We start from the raw sequence: 27,578 nt of genomic DNA on the forward strand, positions 1-27,578 counted from the left end.
CCCTCCCCTTAGTGGGTTATCCCCCATACCCACGGCCTTACTTCTGATCCAACCCTCCCCCCCCCGGAACCCCTTAAGACATTTGCTAAAACTTTATCTAAAAAACCCCTCAACCCCCTCTTCGTGACATGCCACCTCTCTGGGTTCCAAAGCCCTTCATCGAGGTAAGCCTTTGATAACATGGAAGGCCAGGCTTGCGAGAGGGGGGAGTCTCGCAAGGCAAAGAGCTCAGCCGGTGAATACATTCCTGCAAGTTCGCTTGGGGAAATAGAGTCAGGCTAAGGATTCAATGATGGTACATTTAAAAGTCCAGGAGAGACAGTTCACCATTTTGGCGCGGATCAGAACCGGGGCTCCACTGTCCTCTCACGGCAGTGGAGAGGAGTCTCAAGCCGATGTCCTGAGAAAACAATGACCAAGCCACCCTCTCACGGCGGCTGGTATCGACAGGTCTAATTCAGTGGCAATAACAGCAAGGTGACTCCCTCGGTGACCACACCCAGGCTTAAGCCTCTCCTCACAGCAAGGCATTGTAAATGTGACTGGGACTGATGATATAGCCGGAAACTGGGGGTCAATTATAGTCAGGTCAGGTCAGGGGTCCAATAAGTCCAATGCAGTCCAGTGCCGGTGCAGATAAGGTCCAGATCAAATGGCCACGGCCCCGCCCACGCTCATAACCAGGCCGCGGCGGGGAGGGGAAAATGGATACAGGCCAGGGGGAGGCAGGCCAGTCGCCCAACTTTGCCAAACCCCCAGTCTCCATAGGGTCTTCTAATCCCCTTTAAGCCCCGGTCTTCAGGGGTCTTCAGAAGTCAGCAACCAGTTAGACTGCATTCTTCCCTTCCTCCCTCCGCAGTAAATAACCGACCCTGGTAAAAAGGTCTAAAGTCGGTCTGAAAACAGCCAGGATAGCGCCGTTCCACCCAGCACCGCCCCAGCGGCCGTCGTTTCATCCCCAGCCGCCGCAGCCGCCGCTCCAACCGTCGCGGCCGCTGCTGACAGCTGGGAACCATATCGGGGTGCTTTTCCGGGGGGGGGGACGCTCCAACGAGTCGCTGTCTCCCCACACCCCTCCCCGCTCCGGCCAACACTGGGAAGGCGCCACTGGGGGGGGGCGCCGCTGGGGGGGACGCCAAGGCAACCTGGCGCCGCCCCGACCTTGCTCCAGCCTCCCATTCACCGCCGCCATAGCCTCGCGGCGTTTTTCGGCTCCAGCCGCCCACGCCAATCATCCAGGGGAGCTCAAAAGCTCGCGACAGGCCGCCCACACATTCCTCTTGCTGGGCGGGGCCAACAGCTGATATTCGGCCCCCCGAAAGTCCTCAGTAAGCCCTACTTCTCCTCCGAGGCATCGGAGCTTCACCTACGAGCCGCCATCTTCGCGCATGCTCAGAAGAACAACTCCAATCAATACCAATCAATACCAGAGCTCCTTGATAATCTATCCCAGCAATGCTGCTTTTGGGTAAGGCCACATTGGGAAATTGCCTCAAGACTATGTGTTTGGCATGAGGCCCCAAGAAGGGAGTTTTAGACTTCCTCTCTTATATGCACAGACTACTCTTAGAAATTGTTTTAAAAATGCATTTCATCCCTAATATGTGATTTTAAAAACATTTAAGCAACATGTCATACAAAGTTTGAAATATTAAACATTTGAAATTACAGAGTAGTGATGAAGAGACATCAACCATACAGATGCATTTTATGATGAATATTAGATTACTGCTACTATTAACTTTCCCAACGTTTTCAATTTTCAAAGAACAGGAATCTCAGTTTTTACTTTTGAAGACTAACATCCTTATTATATCTATAGGAGGCTCGCAGAAATACTCTACTAAAGGATACTATGAGGGAGCAATGCATTCCAAGTTTGGTTGAATCATGGTATCAAATCTTGCAAACATATCAGTATACAAATTCAGAATTGACATGTCAGTGCCTTGAAGTAGTAGGAGCATATGTCTCTTGGATAGATTTGAGTCTAATTGCAAATGAAAGGTAATGCTGTTATTGATTCAAAATTCACTAATGAACCTACTGTGTAATAAAACTGTAGTGAAATTTTAGGGTAACCATCATTAAAAAAAAGTCTTTTTTGTAAATTGTTTGGAAAATTAGCCACTTTAAAAATAATTGTTAGCTGGCTTGCAAATACAGTGAAACCTAATTTTAAAGGGCTATTTTTGAGGAGATTGTCTATTATTTTTGAATATCTGTTAAATATAACAGTATCTCACTGTGGCAATTTACAACACTATAATAATACCATTTTATGTTATTTGCATGTTATTATACAAATAGCATAAATTGACACAGATGTAAAGTTAAAGTAGATCTAAATTTAACTATCTTGTCCAGACCATCTCAGTGCAATGGACTTGATTATGTATATGTGACTCTGGTAAATGAGGATTGTTAAAATGAGGTTTCACTTACACTAATGCATATAGCTTTTGTATTTCTTATACAAGAATATAAGCATAGGCTGATAAAGTAAAATTTACTGTCAATTTCTGTTTTTACCCAGAAAGCAAAATTTTTGTCTTCTTTTTTTTTTTTTTTTTAGGTTTATAAATATGCTGCTAGGTCACATGTCCATAGAAGTTTTACGAGAGGAAGCATGTGACTGCTTGTTTGAAATTGTAAATAAGGGAATGGATCCAATTGATAAAACTAAGTTGGTAGAAACTTTGTGTCAAGTTTTGCAGTCTGCTGGCCTATTTATAGTTGATCAGGTCAGTTATTTTTAGTGAAAGAAATGTTACATTACTATGATTTGTATAACTGTTCGTGTCTTCAATACTTGTAAAAGTAATTTGTGTTGTTTGCTCTAAACTGCATTTTATAGCAGCTAACCAAGTAGTTTAACTGTGCTTATATGATAAAGCATTTCTTTTCATCTGTGGTAAGATTCCTATTATCCAGCTTCAGTGTATAATACTCCATCTGTGGTTTTTCCATATTGTATAATTTTATAAGCTTGTCAGCTGAATAGATTTGGGTGGGGGTGGGGTGTTTAAATTTTTGCATTTTCACATGCTGACGTGTGTGTGTGTGTGTGTGTGTGAGAGAGAGAGAGAGAGGGAGGGAGGCAGAAAGAGAGAGAGAAAATAACAATAACAACACTAATAGATTTTATTTATTGCCATTTCATCTAGTAAGTGCAACCAGTATTGCTGTCTAAGTGATCATTTTGATCCCTAGTAATGTACTATAACAGTATCCATCATGGAGATTTAAATTTTTACAGGGATATAATATGTGTCTCAAATTGTTCATTTTTCTTTAAAAGTGTTTAATGTTTAATCTTTACAGGAAGAAGATGTAGATTTTCTAGCTAGATTCTCTAAACTGATAAATGGAATGGGGCAGGCATTGATAGCTAGCTGGTCTAAACTTGTGAAGATTGGAGATTTGAAAAATGCTCAAGATAGTCTACAAGCAATTGAAGCAAAAGTGGCTCTAATGCTACAACTTTTGATTCATGAAGATGATGATATATCTTCAAATATAATAGGGTTTTGTTATGATTATCTGCACATATTGAAACAGGTAAATTTATGAAATTTTGCATTCTGAAATTTTTTCCTCAACCTTTTCAGCATTAATATATGTACATTGTTTGAGACATTTCAAAACTAGGCTTTGTTTCTTTTATTTTGTAGTTCCCTGTGCTTTCAGAACAACAAAAAGCTAATGTAGAGGTAAGAATAATGAAATGCCTTTTTGAAGCTTTTTGTTTTACTAGTCAATAAAACTGCCATGGGAAGCCATTTCAGATTTGCATTAAAGCAAACATATTTTAACATTAAAATTGTAAATTAAAAAATGAAATAATCCCCAAAGTTATTTAAATTCTTATAATAACTTTTTTACCAACAAGCCATGAAATTATTATATGTTCTTTAATGTAAAGGAGGATCCCTTCCCCAAAATGTAACTGCATACCATTTTAATAATATGATAAAACTGGTATTTTCTTTCACTGTCCTTCCATCACCAGTTGAACACAATGACTAATTGGGGAAAAAACCCTTCAAGTCATAGTTTTTGGCATTATGAGAGGAGAAGAGGAAGTTTACTTACTGGGAAAGGGTAGCATAGAAGAGAATGATCAGGAGCGGAGGGGAAGATAAATTTATTCTCAAAAAAAATATTATTTATTCTGATGTCCAAACCAGCTCAGTAAAAATATATAAATCAAATGCTAAACTGGGTTTATTTTGAGTTCTATGCAGCTGAATGTCTTGCACTTAAAATTACTATTTCTTTTCTTGCATTTTTAATGGTATAGTACCGTGATGGCGAACCTATGGCACGGGTGCCACAGGTGGCACGTGGAGCCATATCTGTGGGCACATGAGCATTGCCCTAGCTCAGCTCCAGCATGCATGCATGTGCCAGCCAGCTGGTTTTCGGGCCTTCCGGGCCCACTGGAAGTCAGGAAACCTCTGGAGCCTGGGGAGGGTGAAAAACGGGCCTATCAGGCCCACCAGTAACCTTTTTGCCGTTGTGTGCCAAAAGCGGGGGGGACTGTGGGGGGTTCACGTGCGCATGCACGGGGAGATGGGGCATGGGGAAGAATTGAATTATGGGTGTGGGCACGTGTGTGTGCGACCTCCCCACACACACCCTGCTTTTGGCACGCGACGGTAAAAAGGTTAGCCATCACTGGTATAGTATAAAACAGTGCACATACAGATTGCTTTAACAATATTTAATTACTTCTGCTCTGCATTATCTCTATTGAATCTTTCTCACTGCTTTTATTATTTTAATAAATAGAAGCTTATATTAGATGATAATTTTATCACTGATTTATCTTTCTAGGCAATTATGCTGGCAGTAATGAAAAAATTAACATATGATGAAGAATACAACTTTGAAAATGAGGTTAGAAGTCAACCTTAAATAATTCATTGACAATTTCAGTTCTTGTGGTATCTGTTTCTTATTCCAGTTAGCCGTCTAGCTCCAGAAATCGTAGTTTTGGACTAATCTGAATACTTTTCAGAGATACCCCATTATAACTTATGCTGCACTGGTCCAAAATAAAATATAACCACATTGTAGGTTCACATTGGACTCATTAGTGCTTTTGCTCCATCTTTCCCAGTGTCATTCTAGAGAGCTGAGAATGAAGGAGCATTCTTCAAAGCATTGTAGCCCTGTCCAAAATAGACTGAATATTTCAGCAAGATGGATAATGACTATTGCAAAACAGTGCTCCAGCATTGTCAAATGATTCTGAAGAATGCAACAGTTGACCAAGAATAATGATTAGGACTAAATGGTTTACATTGTATGTTTCCACTGGTGGGCAAAACTCTCTCAGTACCACATTCTATACAGTTTTGTTGTTGGCTAGTTTCTATTATTATGAAAAAGTAAAAAATTGAGCATAGATCTTAATGCCTTATTCAACTGCACCAAAGGAGTTGGAAGTTAATTCTTTTTTTTCTTTTTCCCTTTGTTTCCCCCACTATTCACTTCCTTTTTTCCTTCCCTAATTTCCCTAATATTTGCTTTTGTATTCTCTTTGTATGTTATAAATTAATAAAACTATATACATACAGTTTTGTCACTGAAAATGTTCAGAATTTCAGGACATTGTTAAGCTAGACTGACTTGTCAAATGCTTATGAAGACCAGTAACAGGAATTAGAAGCAATAATATGTAAAGCTTTCTTTTGGGAAGTTAGATTAGCGTATGCTTGTAAGTAGTCTTGAAAACGATGACTTTTTCATTAGTATGTTTCTCATAAAGGTGAAAATAACGTTGATGTAGATAATTATTTATTTTAACATTCTGATCTAAAACAAACCTTTGAATAATTTTCATAAGAGTTTTTTTTAGAAATGAGAAGTATTTGATCCTTTGCATTCTTTTCTTCTTCTGTTTCACACCCACCACTCCATCAGTATGCATGGCACAAGAGGTCAAGTTCCTGTTCCTGCTTTAAAATAACAATAAAAGGAACAGGAACAACAACAGTCATTTTGGTGTAGTGGTTAAAGGTACCAGGCTGGAAACCAGGAGACCATGAGTTCTTTCCTGCCTTGGGCACAAAAAAAATGTGGTCAATAAAAGTATGTGGACTTGTCCACCTAATCATCAGGAATCAAGAGTGAGACAAAAGGTAGTAAGAGTGAGTGATAATAATAAAGGCATTTATGTAGTTGCAATCTAGCAGGACTACTTTCACAGATAATAAGATTGCAGGCAACAAGGACGATGGATCTATTAATGTTGTTAATCATCTAGCAAGAAATGCCTTGTAATATCCAAATGCTAGTATATTATGTAACTAATCTGTTCATACTATCTATGTTGACAGGGTGAAGATGAAGCCATGTTTGTAGAATATCGGAAACAGCTAAAACTGTTGTTGGATAGACTTGCACAAGTCTCACCTGAATTACTATTAGTTTCTGTTCGCAGAGTTTTTAACACTACATTGCAGTAAGTTTCAAATGAATTTCTGATAGAAGTTTTCATTTCTAGTAATTAGGTAAATGCTTCTTTCTTTTTAGTGATAATTTCCACTGATACTTAAGACCTGCTTTCCAGTTGGCTGGTAATGTTTACATTTTAGTAGCCAAAATCTGATTACTGGAACTATAATGTAGATACGGATTTCATAGGTTTTTTTGCTATATAGATCCTTTGTTAATTATTAATACATTTGCAAGTCTGTTGGTTTCATTAACCTGAGGGGGGAAAAAACTTGTTAAAGGCAATATCTTTCTCCCACTGTGTCTCCACTGTGTTCTCCTGAAGAAAGAAAAAGAAGTGCTTTGCTAGTAAATTGAAAGACTGAGGGCGGTGGGGAGGATGTCAACATGGCTGGCTGCCATGACCGGGTCAACCACTGAGTCTAATATAGCTGGTGAAATGGTTGGCGAGACGGTGGCAACAGCGACTCCAGATAGGGTGTTGATAATGATGCCTGGGCTAATAGGCACTGCTTGTAGCAACATGGCGGCGATGATGTCTATGGCAAGGGGGGTTACAATGGCGAGGGGAATGGCGCTAATGACAGCGACGGCGACGGCAACACCAGGAGGCTGCAAGGAAGCCCTTGTTGTTAATAGAGGAGAGGGCAATGCTGCAAAGGCTATAAATGTTAGGATCCCTTCAACCTCTAGGGATCTGTTGCACTCCTCTTTCTTGAAACTCTGAGGACTTATTAAACTAATTGAACTAAGTAGCCTGAGCAAGGTGATGGATAGGGACTGAGGATTACAAACTGGAGATGATGACTTACTCTCCCCCTCAACTGTCCCTCTCTCCTTTATCAGATCTAGATCTATTACGACCACTCAGCGTTAACTTGCAATCTTAGATCGATCTGCAGCTTTATTTACCACCTGTTCCCCCAAGATTACCCTGATTATTTAACCCTAAATACTTTGTCCAGTGGCTCTGCCTTACTTTTTTGATCTAATCCTCGGCCATCGCTGGTATCAGGACTGGAGGAGATACAGACATCGAGAGTCTTGGATTATGGGGAGATAGACCACCTTCTCTTTGTTTGTTTCAAATGGTTTGGTCGCTGTGAGAGGACGACCTTTTGAGACCTCTACCCCCACCTCCTTTGGATGGACTTACTACAACCACAAGACTTCCCATCGTCGTGAGAGGGCGATGATGTTCCGATGTATTGACATTTGTAACTTACTGGTCTCCCTTTTACATCTATTTCCTCCCTTATTTTAAATTACCTGTCTTAACCATCTCTAACACTCTTAGAAGAAAATGATCCTTCATCTCCTTCAACTCGCTCCTATCTTTGATGTATTCAACTGCGGAGCTCCTTGCACTGCGAGATTCCCCCCTCTCGCATGTCTGGCCCTCTCAGTTATCAAGGACCGCCCTTGAGGACGGGTTTTGGAACCCTGAGAGGTGGTTTGCAAAAAACCGACGGCTTTGGGGGTTTTTAGATAAATCTTTAAGTTCTATTTTAAGGGGTTCTGGGAGGGATTGTGGGAATGGATCTGGGGGGATCCATAAATCCACTGAAAGGGGTAATGGGTCTGATAATCATGGTGGGGAGGATGGGGACAGAAATCTGACAAGGATGCAGGGGGATGAAGCAATGGGCATTAGTATAGTAAGTGGGAGGGGCAGATATGACGGCTGCAGGGGGCCATATTATGTTTCGGGAGTGCGCACTCGATGTTTACGAGCGATTGCCCACTCCGACCCCCAAAGCACTGCTCGTTTCCCGGGTTGTTCAGAGTCTCAGACCCTGGGTCTACGGCTGATGTTATGTAATGCCAGGTCAGTGGTAAATAAAGCCCCCCTCATTCATGATCTTATTTCAGAGGGGGGTGCTGACCTGGCAGGGATTACGGAGACCTGGTTAGGCCAGGAGGGAGGAGTTCCCCTTGTGGAAATGTGCCCGCCAGGTTTCCGTGCATTCCATCAGCCAAGGGCTCAGGGAAGGGGTGGGGGAGTGGCAGCAATCTTTAGAGAAAGTCTTTGCCCGAGGGAGGCCACTGTTCCTCAGATAGCCGGATGTGAGTCCCTCCTTGTGAAGTGGGGTCAGGGGATTCAGATGGGCCTACTGATTGCGTACCTGGCTCCCTGCCACGTAACAGCGGTCCTGCCTGAGCTGCTCGACATTATAGCCGGGGTGGCGGTGGAAACCCCCAGACTTATTGTTATGGGGGATTTTAACCTGCCATCTGCTGGTGAGATGTCGGAGACGGCTCGGGAGTTCATGGCTTCCATGACGGCCATGGGCCTGACCCAGGTAGTTCAAGGCCCCACCCACTTGGGGAATCACACTCTGGACTTGATTTTTATCTCTGATCAGTGGCTGAATGATCTAAGAATAGGGGATATAGACATCAAGCCCTTGTCATGGTCTGATCATTCTCTCCTTCACATGGACTTTCAAGTCACTTCCACCCACCGCAGGGAGACGGAACCAACCAAATGGTTCCGTCCCAGGCGCCTGATGGACCCCGAAAGGTTCCTGATGGAGCTTGGGCCATTTCCTGAGACTCTGGCTCACGACTCGACTGAGGACCTGGTGGTCGCCTGGGACAGGGCGGCTACTGGGGCCTTGGACCGCGTCGTGCCTTTGCGGCCTCTGACCCGATGCCGATCTCGTCTAGCTCCTTGGTTTTCCGAGGAGCTGAGAGAGATGAAGCGTCGGAAAAGACGCCTGGAGAGTGATTGGAGGACAAGCCGATCTGAATCTGACCGAACACAGGTGAGATCTTATATTAAGATCTACCTAGTGGCGATAAGAGCGGCGAAGTCTAGCTACTTCTCCGCTCTTATTGCATCTGCAGAGAACCGCCCAGCTGCGCTGTTTAGGGTGACCCGCTCCCTACTTCAGGTGGGGGTACGGGAAGATCCCTTAAAGGGTCGAGCTGAGGATTTTGTACAATTCCTGCATGATAAAGTCGCTCAGATTCGGGAAGGCCTGGACTCCGATTGGGTAGATCCAGGGGGGGAGACGGGGGCAGGTCTTGAGAGCGTTATCTGGGAAGAGTTTGACTCTGTGGCTCCTGAGGACGTGGACAGGATTCTGGGCAAGCTTAACGCTGCCACATGTTTATTGGACCCGTGTCCCTCCTGGTTGGTACTGGCCTCCCGGGAGGTTACACGAGGCTGGCTCCAGGGGATTATAAATGCTTCCCTGAGTGAGGGTGTCTTTCCCGCCGCCTTGAAAGAGGCGGTTGTGAAGCCCCTCCTCAAGAAGCCTTCCCTGGACCCGGCTATATTATCAAATTATCGTCCAGTCTCCAATCTTCGCTTTGTTGCGAAGGTTGTTGAGAATGTGGTGGCGCGACAACTACCCCGATACCTGGATGAAGTTGTCTATCTGGATCCGTTCCAGTCGGGCTTCAGGTCACGATACAGCACAGAAACGGCATTGGTCGCATTGGTGGATGATCTCTGGAGGGCTCGGGACAGAGGTTGCTCCTCTATCCTGGTCCTATTAGATCTCTCAGCGGCTTTTGATACCATCGACCATGGTATCTTACTGCACCGGCTGGAGGGGTTAGGAATAGGGGGCACTGTTCTTCGGTGGTTCTCCTCCTTCCTCTCTGACCGTTCGCAGTTTGTGTTGGCAGGGGGGCAGAGGTCGACCTCGAGGCACCTTATTTGTGGGGTGCCGCAAGGGTCAGTCCTCTCACCCCTTCTGTTCAACATTTATGTAAAACCGCTAGGTGAGATCATCCGTGGTTTTGGGGTGAGTGTTCATCAGTATGCTGATGACACACAGCTATACATCTCCACCCCAGACCACCCCAATGATGCCCTTGCTGTGATGTCCCGTTGCCTGGAGGCCGTGCGGATCTGGATGGGGAGAAACAAGCTCAGACTCAACCCCTCCAAGACCGAGTGGCTGTGGCTTCCGGCGTCCCGGTATAGTCAGCTGGTACCATCACTGACAATAGGGGATGAGATCTTGCTCCCCACAGAGAGGGCCCGCAACTTGGGTGTCCTCCTGGATTCACGGTTATCTTTAGAAGATCATTTGACGGCCGTGGCCAGGGGTGCCTTTTATCAGGTTCGCCTGATCCGCCAGTTGCGTCCCTTTCTGGATCGGGACGCCTTGCGCACGGTCACTCATGCCCTAGTTACCTCCCATATGGACTACTGTAATGCTCTCTACATGGGGCTCCCCTTGAAAAGCACCCGGAGGCTCCAACTGGTCCAGAACGTAGCCGCGCGGGTGATTATGGGCGCAGCTCATTACGCCCATGTAACACCTCTCCTACGCGAGCTGCACTGGCTCCCGGTGGTCTTCCGGGTGCGATTCAAGGTGTTAGTTATCACCTTTAAAGCGCTCCATGGCTTAGGACCTGGGTACCTACAAGACCGTCTTTTGCCACCAATAGCCTCCCACCGACCAGTTCGTTCTCACAGGGAGGGACTACTCAGGGTACCGTCAGTCAAATTATGTCGACTGGCGACTCCCAGGGGGAGGGCCTTCTCTGTGGGGGCTCCAACCCTTTGGAATGAACTGCCCCCGGAGATACGGAATATCCCTGATCTCCGTGCTTTCCGCCGTGCCCTCAAGACCCTGATGTTCCAACAGGCAGGGCTAAACATACAAACATGCAAATGATTTTTTAAATGTTATCTAATTCTGGGTTTTATTTAATTGACCAAACTAAGTAACAATTTTAATTAGCAATTTTATGATGTTTGTGTGTCTATATTTTTCTTGACTGTACACCGCCTTGAGTCCTACGGGAGAAAGGCGGTATAGAAATTAAATAAATAAATAAATAAATAAATAAATAAATAAATAAATTGGAAAGAATTAAGTGGTATCAGCTTCAAAAACACTTAGCAATTTAAAACACAAGCACAGAATTTTAATGTGGGGGGGAAAAGGATTGCATATTACAAACAGGAAAATTTTATTTCATTATAATATAACGCCAAATTAAGTTTCTTCTCGTTCACAAGAAAAATACTTGAATAATCTTCCCTCTATATTCTATATTCATATTCATGAATATATTCATGTTCCATAGTGCATATTATAGTAAAATATATAGAGTTTATGCCAAATGAATCAATTAAATTTCAAATTTTATTCATTATCACCATAAGCAACGACTGGTGACTTGGAGAAAGTTTGTCCAAAAAATAGAAGAGAGGTTTGGGGAAGGTTGAGGTAGTTGATAATCCCAGAAATTAATTGTTAATGCTTAATTTATCTGTCGATGAAACATTCATGTTTTTATAGGTATATTTAATTCAGCTGAATTCTAATAAATTATTCATAAAATAATTTCATATTTTGTTAATTTGTTTTCTATCTAATTTTTCTTATAGGAATTGGCAAACCAAACCATTTATGGAAGTAGAAGTAGCAATAAGATTGTTATACATGTTAGCTGAAGCTCTTCCAGTATCTCATAGTGCTCACTTTACAGGTGATACAAAAGCTAGTGCTCTGCAAGATATGATGCGGACTGTAAGTGTGAATCAAAATCTGTGTACTTTCTTACAATTTTTATATCAACAAAATTGACTCAGTCATTTTTCTCTTTTCCTTTTCTCTTTAGTTGGTTACATCAGGTATTAGCACATACCAACACACATCAGTAACTCTGGAATTCTTTGAGACTGTGGTCAGATATGAAAAATTTTTCTCTCTGGAACCTCAGCACATTCCGAATGTTTTAGTAAGTTCATACTAGATAGCTATTTATTTATGAAATTGTCCATAACATCGTATCTCTCTTTTAAAATAATATTGAATAATATTGAAAATTAATAATAATATTCAGTATTATTTTACTAATCAATTTGCCTCTTTTGCTTAGTTAAAAATTCAAATTGTTCTCTTTTAATTGCAGATAGCATTCTTGGATCACAGAGGTCTTCGCCATACTAATCCAAAAGTACGAAGCAGAATAGCATACCTTTTTTCCAGATTTGTCAAATCCCTCAAGTAAGCTTAATGACAAGTCATTTAATAAAAATGAATATTCTGAATAGAATATGATGGGTTTAGTACATAAAGGAGACTGTTAAATATACTCAGAAGGATGTTTCTTCAGCACAAATAATAGAAGCATATCTTAATTTTTAAGATTGATATTTACCTCCAAAGACCAAAATCATTAATTTATCATTTATCTGTCTCTTCAACGATAAATTATTTTGAAATCTATACATACTGTAGTGGTATAGTTATAAATCATGGTTTTCTTATCTCCACATTAATGAAAATCTAATGTGATATGATTATTGTTGACTATTTAACATATTTGTAAGTGTGTAATGTGGTTTACATTCTTATGCTTTAGTAAACAAATGAACCCTTTTATTGAAGATGTATTGAACAGAATACAAGACCTGCTAGAGCTTTCTCCACCTGTAAGTATTTTGTATTACATTTAATGAAGACTGCAGACTTATGGACTGCTTAAGGAGGGAGGGAGAGCTTAGTTTACTGAGTTGCCATTTAAGTGTTAGAGATAACTAAAGGAATTTATGAATTATAATGGATCTTTTTTCTGAAAACTCAAAGTGGCAAATCTCCCCTTGAAATATCTCCATAATACAGCCTATTGGTTGAACTAAGAGAATGTGATTGTCTTGTAATCATCTGATGAACTCTCTAAGTAAGAATGGACTTGAAACTGGATCTCCCTCTGTCAAGCTTGTTTTCATATTGGCTTCTAATATATACTGTATTTTTTGGACTATAAGAGGCACCTGACTATAAGACACACCTAAATTTAGAAGAGGAAAACAACAACAAAAAGTTTTTGGCCTCCCTTTTTTCGGTCCTTTTCCAGACTCTTTTCGCCCTGTTTCTGGGGCTTTTTTCACCTATTTTTGAGTCTCTTGGGGCCTGTTTTGAGGCTTTTTTCGGCCAGTTTTGGGGGCTTTTTTTGGCCCATTTTGAAGCTTTTTTGTGGCCTGGTTCTGAGGCTTTTTTTGGCCCCTTTTGGAGGATTTTTGAGCTCATTTTTGAGGCTGTTTTTGGCCCCGTTTTTCAAAAAAAAAAAAAAAAAAAAGGCCCCCAAAGCCTCATAAACGGGCCCAAAAAGCCTCTAAAACAGGCCAAAAAATCCCTGAAAATGGGCTGAAAAAGCCCCCAAAATGGGCCAAAAAAGCCTTGAAAACAGGCCAAAGAAAGCCTCGAAAATGGCCTGAAAAAGGCCGAAAAAAGGTCTGAAAACAGGGCATGTGGAGGCCAAAAAATGGTGGGCGGGCGGAGCTTTGCCAATATTCGGTCTATAAGACACACAGACATTTTTGCCCCCTTTTAGGAGACAAAAAAGTGTGTCTTTAGTCTGAAAAATACGGTAGATATATTTGATTTATAAGTTCATGAGGTAAGAACATTATCTCAGATAATGATATGATATGATATACGATATGTTTGATTTGTTCTTTCAATTATCATAGTATATGTCAGGTCTGTACTTCATCTGAAGTGGGCCTGGTGGTCCTGGATCCAGGCTTAAATTTTTACTTATGTTTTATAAAAATAGAAGATAACTACAAGCTCAGTTGGTATCTTAGTTTAGTCTGTCTTAAAATAAAGGTAAGAAAATGAAAATACGTGGAGATTGTCTTGACTTTTCTGGAGTAACACATTATATACTCCTGATTCTTAAAAACACTAATGACTCCTTCAAGTCATCTCTATAGAGTAAAATATAAGAAATGCTAAAATATGAATCTGGTTTATTTATACAATAATTGGGTGACTGCTTTAAGAAGTCTGAAAACTTCCTTGACAGTTGGGAGAATGCTGTTATTCCCTTGCACAAAAAGAGAAAGATACCAGAATATATAAAATGTATTGTGAGGTGGGTTGCTCTAATCAGATAAATAAATAGAAATACGTCAAGAAGGAAAAGATCAAGGAAGATGTAGATGTAGATGAATGAAATTGGTAAGATTCTCAGTAAGACTGGGAGAAATTTAAAGAACAAAAAGCAATATTTGAAGGAGGTCAGGGTGAAACCAAGTATGATTTGCAAGGACAAAAAGATGTAGAAGGTAATGGTGAATGGTACATATAAACATCTATGTCTCTCTGTGTGTGCACATGTGTGACTGAGTCAGTGTTGATTTCTGATGACTGACTGAACAAATCCCTGCAGTTTTCTTGGTAAGATTTTCAGAAGTGATTTGTTCCTGCCTTCTTCCTAAGGACTGGCTCAAGGTCACTTAAATAAGAACTGTCAAATCTTCCATTTTGAACCTATTGTATCAAGATTTCTTTATTTATTTTCTAATAGCACTGACTTTGGATGGTGTATAAAAATTAAATGCACCATAATACCACATAACAATATAAACCTATGACACCCTGATTAATCCCCAAAGAAAAAAGGCACAACTTCAACAGAGTTCATCTAATTGCGTGCCCAAATACATGGGGCAACAGCTGGATCTTCAGAGGCTTACAAATGGCTAAGAGGGTTGGGACCATCCAAGTCTCTGTGTAGGTTCTGTTCCATAGATCAGGCACATCCACAGAAAATACATGACTCTTGCAAGAATCATCTTAACAAGATGGCATTCTTTGATGGGGAAGACCCCTGCTAGATTTGATGGAGCAGGCAGAAACAATGGGGATAGGAGACAAATAGCCTGGTCCCATGCCAATCTAGTTCAATGAGCAGCAGTGATATATGAAAGTATTGAGAGACAGTAAAACTGATCTCAATTTTACAGGATTATATCCTCAATCCATAGTACATCAATAGAGTATTGAAATGTAATATTTATATAATTAAGTTATTATAATTAGAATATGCAGTTGGAAGGGAGCATTTTCAAAGAAAGCATAGCTACACTGGTTGACAATCATACAGCATTTGGGGCAAGATGATTTAGGATGTTCTGTGCAATTCAGATTGGTTTGGGATTTTGTTATAAAACTTGGGGAGGCTGTAGAATTCAGCAAGCAGAATAATTAGAAAATTACTCTAATTCTAGGAGAAAATGTTTAATATTTAACAGAACACTCTTCTCTTTTTCTTGGTTCCAGGAGAATGGTTACCAGGCTTTATTAACCAGTGATGATCAACTCTTTATTTATGAGACTGCAGGAGTATTAATTGTGAATAGTGAATACTCTACGGAACGTAAGCAGACTTTAATGAGGAACCTCTTGACTCCTCTAATGGAGAGATTCAAAGTGCTGCTAGAGAAACTTGTGATGGCACAAGATGAAGACAGACAGATGGCATTAGCTGACTGCCTAAATCATGCTGTAGGCTTTGCAAGGTAGGATTTGTGGAGCCTATTTGAATTATATTTAAAAGCAGTGTAGTTGTCAGCATAAAAATATCTAGTTAGAACTAGACTTCTTTTTACATTTAGTTAATTATTACTTCAGCTCTTCCCTTCAAGGTGTTCTACCTATACTTAGCTTGGACAACCTCTGCAGGAAGATATTATGATAGATGCTAGTGAAAGCCATTGAGTAGTCCATGAGAATCAAGAATCCCATTTTTAAAAAAAATGGGATTTTAAATTTGGGGTTTTAAATTGAGCCTATCATTTAATAATTTAAATTTATTTTAAATTCTGCCTGTCTTTGTGCTTTTAATCAGGCTGTACACCGCCCTGAGTCCTTCGGGAGAAGGGCGGTATAGAAATAAAATTAATAATAATAATAATAATAATAATAATAATAATAATAATAATAATAATAATAATAATAATAATGGCTACTGTCCTCCATTAGTCTTCTGATAAAAATCATCTATTGGGGTTAACATGGCAGTGCTCAAACCCAGCTGAAATGGAACTAGGAAATCTATTTCTTCCAGAAGGGTCTGGTTCTAAACAACCATGACACACTTACACCTCTTGCTTTTCTTGATTTTTATGACCTTTTTTGATTTTATACAATAAGTAGGATAGTTACTGATTACTGAATAATCAACTATTAGATATTAAGAATTGATCAATTGTTTAGTCTTTAATTATATAAGCTATACATTTATATATATTTATATCTATATTTGTAGTTAAATTTATATCTTTACTACATTTTCAACGGAATATTACATTGAGATAATTAATTATTTAAAGGAATTTATTTAAAGAAAGGAGATCTAGTGATTGAAAGGTTATTGAACTGAACTTTCATAAGAAAAAAAAAAGAAAGGAAAAGAAAGAAAGGAATTATATAGAATTTGGATGGTGATTTGGGAGAAAGTTGATAAAATATTGGAGGAACAATATAGGATCTTGAAAGAAATGACTAGCACCACCACAACCATGTTGAAGACAGCCAAGAAAACAACATCAATCTTAGCGGGAACGTCGGCTTCCCCAGTGACACAGAAAACTTTGGAGGGAATGTTTGCATCAGATAAGCAACCCAGCACACCTAATATGCCAACAATGCAGGCCACGCTCATAACAATCCAGGAAACTATGGCCAAAATGCAAGAATGCATGACTAGAAATCATGAGCAATCTAGAAAAGACATGGATGAGGTAAAGAGAGAAGTCAAGAACGATATCCAAAAGATTGATGAGAAAATGGACTTAATACAAGAAATCATTCAAAAAAATGACCAAAGGATAAAAGAAATAGAACAAAAAACCGAATTGACGGAAGAAAAACTAGAAGCACTGGATACAAAAATGACAGGATTAAATAAGGAACTTGAGAACACCGTGGCCCAATTAGAAATGGAAAAAGCGGCATTTTATCTGCGTTTCCAGAATGTAGCGGAAGACCGGGAGGAAGATCTGATGATGGTAATGGCTGAGATGATAGCAGAGGCACTCCAAAGAGAAAAAGACGAAATAATTAATGAATTAGATGAAGTCTACTGAGTTCACACTAATTACGTGTTGCAATCATCCTGGCGGGCTCCTCATGAGTAGTCCAGATTAGAGAAAACACAAGGACAGGTGTTTCTCGGGATAAGAGAGCAAAGAACAAAACCCTGCCATCTCTTTTATTAGTAATCAAAATACAGCGTCATCAGAAGGCGTTATTATGGCTACACATCTCATATTACATGCATGAAAAAGAAAAGCATCCATATATTCTCCATATAGGTTTCACATTCTACAATTTACAGTAAGTCACGTGAATTCTAGGAAAGCAAAAGTTAAGGAAAAACGAAACTCAATTCTCCCAGCATCTTCTTCTTCTAGCTGAGAGGCCCACCTCTCCGTTATCAGAGATTACCTCAATCCTCAGGAATGTTATACAAGGAGATGTCTCTGCTATGCAAACACAGCCTATGTTCTACAATATTATGAACAAAGAGAGAACGAATAGGGCCCTTCAGTGAGTATCTAGCTGAACCTGCCCTTTTCCTACTCAGATTATTTCGGTGCCAAGCTCCATACACGTGTCCAACCAGCTAGGCCGATCTACACATATACTGTGGCCACCTGATTCCCACATCTCCTCTGTTTTTTGTTTTTTTTTTTGCAACAGGGTTCAGCTGTGTTGTTATTATGATGTTCTCTTTATGTTTGGCAAATATGTTTGTCATCATAGCAAACAAAGCAGGAATACATTGGATACTACAACATACAGAAATAAGCAAAGCAATGATCATGAGTACAGTAGACAATATGTTCTTCAGCCATCCGGTTTCTGCAAATGTTTGTAGCTCACCCATCCTTTTATTACGGTGAACAAAGTTAGTGGAAAAGTGGCCAGGAGATGTCAAGCGAGGTAGGCCATCAAGTTTCTGAGTTGTATTCCAGTTATATATTTCCACAAATAGCTCACACAAATTGTAAATCCATCCGGATCCAGGCACCCAAGAAAACCACATGTCAGGAGTTTGTAACCTCTGAGTTATTCTGGAAGCCCTATCCTGTAAGTCCCGAGCACCTTCTCTGACCACACCTGATTTGTTCCTCCAGTTTCAGAAGGGCTTTGGTTTCACTTTTCAGGACGTCCTTCCTATTGGAGGGAATAAAACTTTTGCACATTTGCAGAAGGGAGGGTAGACATTGGATACAGCAACAAAGCAAAACAAGCAGTACGATTATAGATACAATAGTTGGCATAATTGATTTCAACCAAGAACCATCCGGGAGCCATGACCAAAGGTCAGCCCAGATGTCAATGGCGCCAGATCCATTGGATGATAAGGGATTGTTTTTGATCAAGTTTTCCATATGTTCTATGGTGTGAGTGATGTTATACTGATAATCAGATACATAGGTACAACAATGTGAGTGTATGAGGGCACAAACGCCTCCTAACATAATATCTAAGGCATATCGGTTTTGTAAGACCACCTCCCTGATTTCAGCCAGTTCTTTGTTCATCAGCTTCAGCACCTTGATAGTCTCGTTGAACATATGTACTGTCCAGTTATTTAATAAATGAAGATCCCGATAGTTCATTGGCACCCGAGATTGGGCAAGATGCCTCTGGATATCCGAGTTTTCAATGAGCCACCCAGTGTCAGTGGTGGGTGTGGTTTGGGAAATAGGAGTAGTGGAGTTTGTCCGATTAGCAGCTATTTGAATGTCTTTTATTACTGTCCCATCATGATTGAATGTAGAGGCTGCTGACATGAAGGATCATGAGATGTAGGGGCAATAGATGCAAGATCGTGACTTAATTCCAGAATCCGTGATATATAGTCTCCTCTATGCAATTGTTCCAGAGGCCCATTGTCCTTATTCACTCCCCCCTCAGCTGGAAATGTCAATATGGGAACCTTAGGTGGTGGAGTAGACTTAGGTAGAAAGTAAGGACCTCGTGCATAGACAATGCGTTTTTGGCGGGAGCGTACTTGACTTGAAGTGTATGTATGTGGGGATTTGATGTTCACTTGAGAGTCCCAAAGCTAACAATGTAAACAAATCATAGTCACTTATACGTGTGAAACAAAATTACTAGCAAAATTAGAAAAACAATTACCCACAAAACCACTCCCAAACTTCTACTAACATTAGTATGTGTAAGAAAGTGTTATATTAAAGCTAATAAAATGTATATGTACAATGTGAAGGTAGTTTCCTCCTGATGAATCTTCCACTGTGCTCAGGGGACCAACTGATCACCACTGTGCGTTGAGAGTCTGTTGCCGGTAGGACTCAGCAAGGTGTTTTCTTCTTAAATCTCAGCACGAGGGGTTTCTCCTTCTTTTTGTTGTAAATGAAATGGTCTTACGTGTCTTCTGGGGATCCAAATGATGCGATCATTGTCCTGGACAGCAGCATATCCACGGCCCCAGTAATAAGGTCAGCGGGCTCTTTCCAGGCAGGATCAGGTAGTTGGTGGAAATAGACCTATGGTTTGGGGTAGCTGATGGAGAAGCAGAAAAATGACGGGTCGCAGCCGATGTGGGAGGCTATCCAGTCAGGTTAAGGAAGTTCAAAGTATATAAGCAAAGATTGAGTTTGTTTTGCATGGCTGGAGGCCGAGGCATTTTTCCTCTTTCAATTTATAAGCCAAATTTGTGTGTGATGGACCACTTGTTACAAAAGTCTGCAAAGGCAGTACTGGTGTACGCAGGTCCATTGTCAGTTTTAAGTTCAATTGGGCATCCCATCGATGCAGAAGTCCGAATACAATGATTTATTACATGTTTGGTTGCTTCTCCCCTTTGTGGGGATGCCATAATAAATCCTGAATAAGTATCCAAGGAAACATGCAAATATTTCCATGGGGCAAAGGATAGATACTGAGTTACATCCATTTGCCAAATTTCACAAGCTTTGAATCCTCTAGGGTTTACACCCATAGGGATAGAATGAGCTTGTTGACTACAGGTAGGACATTGTTGTATGATGGCAGTCGCTTCGGCTGCCGTGAGACCAAATTGTTTCGCTAATGCTTTTTTATTTTGATGGAAATCTCTGTCTCCGCCACCCACAATATCTATAACCTTCCAATAAACAAATCTCCTTATAACACTAAAGATTCAAGTCCTTTCTCCCATTGCCATTCTGACTTCCAAGCCAGCCCAAGTCTGTGCAAACCAACTTTCTAAATGTCTTCTCTTAAACAATTCAACCCCTTCTCAGCACCAATATCTGATACTTCCAAAAGTCAACTTTCTGCTTTCCTTCACTAACTCTCTCTTCCCTCCCCACTTCTGGGTTAAAACCCTCAAAGCCATTCCCTTACATTCCCTGTAACACTGGGTTCTTTGCATACCAGTCTTTATTCAAAATAGCACAATTATCTATTCACAGCCTACAATATCCAGTCAATCCTAAAAATTTCCTCAACTCTTCAGGTGTTATTTTTGTTACTTCTTTCATTAATTAAATGTCCTAAGTATTTTATCTCTCTGTCTACATATTGTAATTTCTAACCCATCTCTGTGACAATTCCTAAAATGGCAGCAGCTGATGCTGCTGACAAACAAACAAACAAATAAACAAACGAACAAACGAACAAATGTGCCATCTGTTAAGTATGCAGAATGCACGCAGACATAAAAACATTAAGGAGTAAGAAAGAAAGCTTCAAAAATAAAACAAACAATCTAAATGAGGTATTTTGAGTCAATACTCTGAAACTGCAAAGGCAGGTATCAGATATCACCCTTTACCCCGCCTTTCTCAGACTGGTTCTCTGAGAGAAAAAAAAATGGTGAAGAGAACAAAAACCGTAGCGCCCTCTTCTTGCCTCTCACCTCCCAGGGAAAAAAAGGAGGGGGTGAGAGAAAGGAAAAAACTTTTTAAAACAGACAAGCCTCCCTCCTCCTGGGAAGACAGGAAGAGAAAGGAAAAAAAAATGCTTATACACAAAATTACATTTCATGCAATCCAATAAATGACTACATACACACCCATTCACATCTGTACTGCAATCAGACCTTTTGTATAAACCACTTTCACATAAAAAATTTCATTTAATGCGTCCTCCATGCAAATCAGTCATTAAAATTATTTCAATGAACTAGCTTATTCCCAAAACAGTGGAAAAAATTTCAGGCAGCAGTTTTAATCACAAAAGGTGATATTGGGCCCATAACCATTGCCTTTTTTTTCCACAGCTTCAAGCCGAAGCCCATTCATTTTTGCTGGCCAGCCAAAAATGTCATAATTAATTTAACCACATTCAATTCTACACACTATCATTATAGAGGCACATCAACAAAATATTTTTAACAGAAATCACTTCAAGTTGATCAGTTCAAATCATCTGAGTTTTCCCATTTAGACAGGTTTTACGTTTTTATTACCTGCTAAACCCCGGGTGGGAAGAACAATAAACAGTTTCTTCTTTCAGCCTGACAAACATACTGAGAGTCAGAGATCAGATTAAAAGGTTGTTGAGAAAAAGTGTGGAAAGCTGAGATAGCTGCATAAGTGAAAGTCAGATTTTGAGATAGAAAGAACAATATTTATTAAATCAGTTCCATTTCTTCGACAGGCTGGAGTATGCCCCAAGGTTATACTTTTTGCTGTTCTAAAGCAGCCAATACTCCTGTGGGTAGCTTACTAGTAGGAAATATTAACAAACTGACAATTTCTATGAGGGATCCAATCCACAAACTGAATACTCAAGATGTTATTAATTTTCTCAACTGTAGCAAACACTAGAGATGGAACTATAATTAAATCTCCTGGCTTTTTTCCTTTAGTCAATAACTCAAATAATGGACTAAGTAAATGCATAGGTAAAGAAAAATATGAGCGGACCCAATTAATAGTACCCAGTAATTGTTGCAAATTTACTAACGAAATAACTTTGGGTAACTTTAAACAAGGGAAAGCTGGAGCAGAAAAAGGTTGCAATAGTTTATGCCCTAAATACAGATAAGAAGCGTACAGCTGTATTTTTTCTGGGGCAATGTGCAATTCATTTACACCTAAATCATTTTGTATTTCAAAAAGCCAATTAGGTTGTATTTTTTTGTTCTCCAATTAAAATGTCATCCATACGATGATAACCAGAGTTTTTTATCCCTGATGAAAGAGAGGGCGAGATGTTACAGAGGGCGAGATGTTACAGACATGCCCCCCCCCCTGGTTTTTTACACTCTCTTTTAAAATAACCAGGTTTTCCACAATCGTAACACTTTCCTTGAGATTTGCTGCTTGGTGATAAAGCAGTTGCTAACAAATTGGTTTTGTACGATGTTCCTATATCCTGACACACTTTAAACATATCTGCCAAATCAAGATCTTTTCCCAGCCCAACAATTGCTTTTAAGTGGCGTTAAGCTTGCAGAGTTGCAGCCGGTAGACAGACAGAAAGCATTTCAGGAATTTCTTCTATATTCCACCCCCTCCTTTTTTCTAACTGTTTCTTTAAATTCTGCTTAATGGGGGTGTAACCAGCTCCTTCAGAAGGAATTGATGATTCAATTAAAGACGGTTTTGAGGTAACAATTTTAACTTTATAATCAGGTGGAGGGCTTGTCGGGAAACTTATCAGTGTCCTGAAAACTTTCTCATGTATCATTAAACACTCTATAGCCAATCTCCAGAGTGCAAGAATTTTTCCAGGGCTCGAGGAGGTTCGTGGAGGCATGTTCCCATCTGTTTCCACGTTTTCACTTTTAAAGAGCCCTTTTCCGGATAAGCCGGATAATGTTGCCAACTGTATTTTAGAAGGTAAATCAAATTCACAGGCAGGACTTTCCCATTATGTTTTAAAATAGTAATATTAGTCTTGGATATCTCACCAAGCTCTTCAGATGCTCCATCTGCTGCTTGGAAAGACCTCCCCCCATACTCACGAAAGATTGTCGTCGTGTTTCAGGCGAAATCGGGTGCGCAGCCTCATTCCAGGCGGTGAGAACAGGGGTTCCAAGAGACGTATAGCCTCAGCGGGTTATCACGTCGAGACGTATCCGTTTCACGAGATCACGTCGGGGTCACCATGTTGCAATCATCCTGGTGGGCTCCTCATGAGTAGTCCAGATTAGAGAAAACACAAGGACAGGTGTTTCTCGGGATGAGAGAGCAAAGAACAAAACCCTGCCATCTTTTTTATTAGTAATCAAAATACAGCGTCATCAGAAGGCGTTATTATGGCTACACATCTCATATTACATGCATGAAAAAGAAAAGCATCCATATATTCTCCATATAGGTTTCACATTCTACAATTTACGTGAATTCTAGGAAAGCAAAAGTTAAGGAAAAATGAAACTCAATTCTCCCAGCATCTTCTTCTTCTAGCTGAGAGGCCCACCTCTCCGTTATCAGAGATTACCTCAATCCTCAGGAATGTTATACAAGGAGATGTCTCTGCTATGCAAACACAGCCTATGTTCTACAATATTATGAACAAAGAGAGAACGAATAGGGCCCTTCAGTGAGTATCTAGCTGAATCTGCCCTTTTCCTACTCAGATTATTTCGGTGCCAAGCTCCATACACGTGTCCAACCAGCTAGGCCGATCTACACATATACTGTGGCCACCTGATTCCCACAATTACGCCCGACAAAACAAACTCCCCCGGGAGGTACATATAAGATTTGTAAGAAGGAAGGTGAGGGACATTGTATACAAGATAACAATGAACGAACCAATGTATTACAGAAACAAAGAAATAATCCCCCTAAAGCAAATACCTAAAAGAATAAGAGACTTGCGAAAAGACTATTGGTTTCTGGCCACGTTACTAAACAAAAGATATATACCCTTTAGATGGACAACTCCGGAAGGAATGTTGGTAACGTGGCAGGGAAAGAAAATTAAGGTGGACTCGCAGAGTAAAGCAAGGGAATTATATGACCAAATGATGGGCGTTGAGACAACAAATGGCAATAAAGAAGAAGAAGGACGGAACATCAAAGGAAAACAGAGAAGAGAGCGGGAAAGAACCCCACAACAAAGAGGGAAAGTAGACAAAGGAGAGATTCAGGAAGAAGAAGGAGTGCAAACGAGAGACAAAAAAAAGGAACAGGAAGAAACAAAGAAGAAACAACAGGAAAGTCAGTAAGAAATGGAACGGACTTTAAAAATTTTATCTGTAAATGTTAATGGACTCAACTCACCATCCAAACGACATCAAATTTACAAAAAAATTTTGAAACAAAAATCAGATATTGTGTGCCTCCAGGAGGTACATATAAGAAAACAGGACATAAAATATATACAATATAAAAAATTAGGTAAAGAATATTCATCATTGGCAGAGGGAAAAAAAAGAGGAGTAGTGGTATATATTAAGGAAGGAATAGACAGCAATATAAAGTATGTGGATACAGAAGGTAGGATAGTTATGATAGAGCTAAAACTTGAGTTTAAAAAGATATTATTGGTAGTAATATATGCTCCAAACAGTCAGCAATTAGAATTTTATAAAAAAGTGCATGAGAAAATTATAGAGCAAAAAATGGAAAATGTATGTCTGTCGTTTGCACTCCTTCTTCTTCCTGAATCTCTCCTTCGTCTACTTCTAGATGTAAGAAAAGATTACGAATGTGGTTAGCAAAATAAAAATAGGAAAAACGTATTACCCAGAACCTTTATAGATATGGTGGAAGAGTTAAATATGGTAAATAGCTGGAGATATCTTAACCTCGAAACAAATTTTTTTACATATTATTCGAATCCGCATAAGTCCTGGTCTAGGTTGGATATGGCTTGGGTAACCAAGATGTTAATGATGGAAATAGAAGAGGTAGATATTTTATCAAATAATTGGGCTGATCACAACCCAATAATGATGAAGTGGAAAGGGCAGCAGAGAAAGAAGAATAGATGGACTATGAATACACAGTTATTACAAGAAAAAGAATATAAGAAATACATGGAAAAGGAGCTAGAATGGTTCTATAAGGAAAATATAAAACAACACACCTCTCTACAAAACTTATGGGATACAACCAAGGCATATGTAAGGGGCCTCACAATAGCTTATAATGCAAAACGGAGAAAAGAAAGAGAAAGTATATAACAAATTACAAGAAGAAATTCAAAATTGGGAATGTAAATTGCAAAGAAACCCGGGGGATGAAAAAATAAGGTTAAATTGGTTAACAGCAAAACATAATTTAAATATATTAGAGCAAGGGAAATATGCAATAACCTTGAAATATATAAGGCAAAATTATTTTGAACACGCAAACAAACCAGGGAGGTGGCTGGCGTATAGGCTCAGGAAGGAAAGAGAAAAAAGGATAATTCAGAAGTTATGAGACGATGAGGGCAGGATCCAACAGGCCTTAGAGGAAAAAAAGGACATAGTAGTTCAATATTACCAAAAACTGTATGAAAAGGATATAGTAACAGAGGAGGAAATTGAACATTATTTAAAAGGGGAGGGATTGCAAACACTAACAGAGGAAGAAAAAGAATTATTAGATGAGATTACGATAGGGGAGCTAAAAGAAGCACTGAAGAGACAAAAAAATAATAAAACTCCGGGGACAGACGGTTTACCAACAGAGTTCTACAAAACATTTGGAGAATCATTAAATGGAATACTATTAGAAATATACAATGAAGCTCTAATGGAGGCAAAGTTACCAAATACATGGAAAGAAGCATATATTTCCCTAATACCCAAAGAGGGGGCAGATACCACATTAATAAAAAACTATAGGCTGATTTCTTTATTGAATACCGATTATAAAGTCTTCATGAGTATAATTGCCAATAGGATGAAAACATTACTACAAAACAAAATACACCAGGATCAAAACGGTTTTTTGCCCACAAGACAGATAAAAAATAATTTAAGAATGGCAATGGATGTTTTAGAATATTACGAGGTGCATCCAGAGAGACAGGTAGTGCTGATCTTTCTGGATGCACAAAAAGCGTTTGACCAAGTAAACTGGCAATTTATGAAGCAGCAAATCAAAAGTATGAACTTTGGAGAGAGATTTACTAAAATGATAACATCAATATATCAGAATCAAAAAGCATGTGTCTTGGTGAATGGGGATCCAACAAAATTCTTTGGAATAAATAAAGGAGTAAGGCAGGGATGTCCGCTGTCCCCCCTACTTTTTATTTTAACTTTGGAAAACTTGTTAATTAGAATTAGAGCAAATAAAGAAATTCAAGGATTAAAGATTAAGAGAGAGGATTACAAGGTCCAAGCTTTCGCGGACGACCTTGTTTTCTTCATAGAAGAATAGAAACAACCCCGAAATTAATAAAAGAGATTGAAAAATTTGGAAAGGTAGCAAGTCTAAAAATTAATAAAGAAAAGACAAAAATGATAACAAAAAATATGACAACAAAACAAGTAGAGAAATTAGTAAAAGAATCTGGACTGCAAGTAGTTAAAAAAGTAAAATATTTAGGGATAAATTTGACGGCTAGAACGGCAACAATAAAAGAAGATAATTATGACCCCTTTGTCCAGAAAATAAAGGAGGATCTAGAAAAATGGGGGAAATTAAAATTGTCTTTACTGGGGAAAATAGCAGCGATAAAATCAAACATACTTCCAAGACTCCTTTATTTATTCCAAACAATTCCAATAAAATTAGATAAGAAATTTTTTGATAATTTGGACAAAATAACTAAAAAAATTGTGTGGGAAGGGAAAAAACCAAGAATAAAATTAAATATATTACAAGACGACAAAATTAGAGGTGGATTTGGGTTCCCGGCATGGGAAAAATATTACAAGGCTGCAAGCTTATTATGGATTAAAGAATGGATAACCTTGGATAATCAAAGACTGTTAAACCTGGAAGGGCATGACCTAATGAAGGGATGGCACGCCTTTATATGGAGCTCAGGAAACAAAATATATAAACATTTTAATAACCACACTATTAGGAAGTCTTTAATTAACACATGGCAACAAATCAAACACAAACACTATATGAAAATTCCCAGCTGGCTATCAACCATAGAAGCAATAACTCACCCCAACATATTAACAAAACAAAAGATCTTAAGATATAGAGAAATAGTAGATGTTCAGGGGAAATTGAAAACTAAGGAAGAGCTCAAAGAACAAGGAATAGTAATAGACTAGTGGCCCTATTCGCAAATAAAGGTAAGATACAGAAAGGACCAAGAGGAGGGAGGAATAGACTTAAAACAAAATCGATTGGACAAACTACTAGAGTCTAAAGAAGGGAAATTAATTTCAAAAATTTATAAATATTTACTTGAATACGATTTGGCAGAAGAATTGGTCAAAGGGCAGATGATAGCGTGGGCGAGGAACAT

At 39.6% G+C, this 27,578-nt stretch overlaps 1 protein-coding gene across 1 annotated transcript in view; it reads left to right on the plus strand.

Annotated features, from left to right (window-relative positions):
• XPOT (exportin for tRNA) overlaps positions 1 to 27,578 on the plus strand; it is a 57,982-nt gene that overhangs the window by 18,079 nt on the left and 12,325 nt on the right. The window contains exons 7-17 of the mRNA XM_070946598.1: positions 1,823 to 2,007; positions 2,576 to 2,744; positions 3,325 to 3,561; positions 3,675 to 3,713; positions 4,840 to 4,902; positions 6,348 to 6,472; positions 11,825 to 11,966; positions 12,058 to 12,177; positions 12,352 to 12,446; positions 12,805 to 12,874; positions 15,513 to 15,751. Coding sequence (XP_070802699.1) covers positions 1,823 to 2,007; positions 2,576 to 2,744; positions 3,325 to 3,561; positions 3,675 to 3,713; positions 4,840 to 4,902; positions 6,348 to 6,472; positions 11,825 to 11,966; positions 12,058 to 12,177; positions 12,352 to 12,446; positions 12,805 to 12,874; positions 15,513 to 15,751 — 1,484 coding nt within the window. The remainder of the gene's footprint in view (positions 1 to 1,822; positions 2,008 to 2,575; positions 2,745 to 3,324; positions 3,562 to 3,674; positions 3,714 to 4,839; positions 4,903 to 6,347; positions 6,473 to 11,824; positions 11,967 to 12,057; positions 12,178 to 12,351; positions 12,447 to 12,804; positions 12,875 to 15,512; positions 15,752 to 27,578) is intronic.

This window comes from Pituophis catenifer, unplaced genomic scaffold, assembly GCF_029215685.1.
Source record: "Pituophis catenifer annectens isolate HBS135680 unplaced genomic scaffold, rPitCat1.0.hap2 SCAF_7, whole genome shotgun sequence".
Lineage (NCBI taxonomy): Eukaryota > Metazoa > Chordata > Lepidosauria > Squamata > Colubridae > Pituophis > Pituophis catenifer.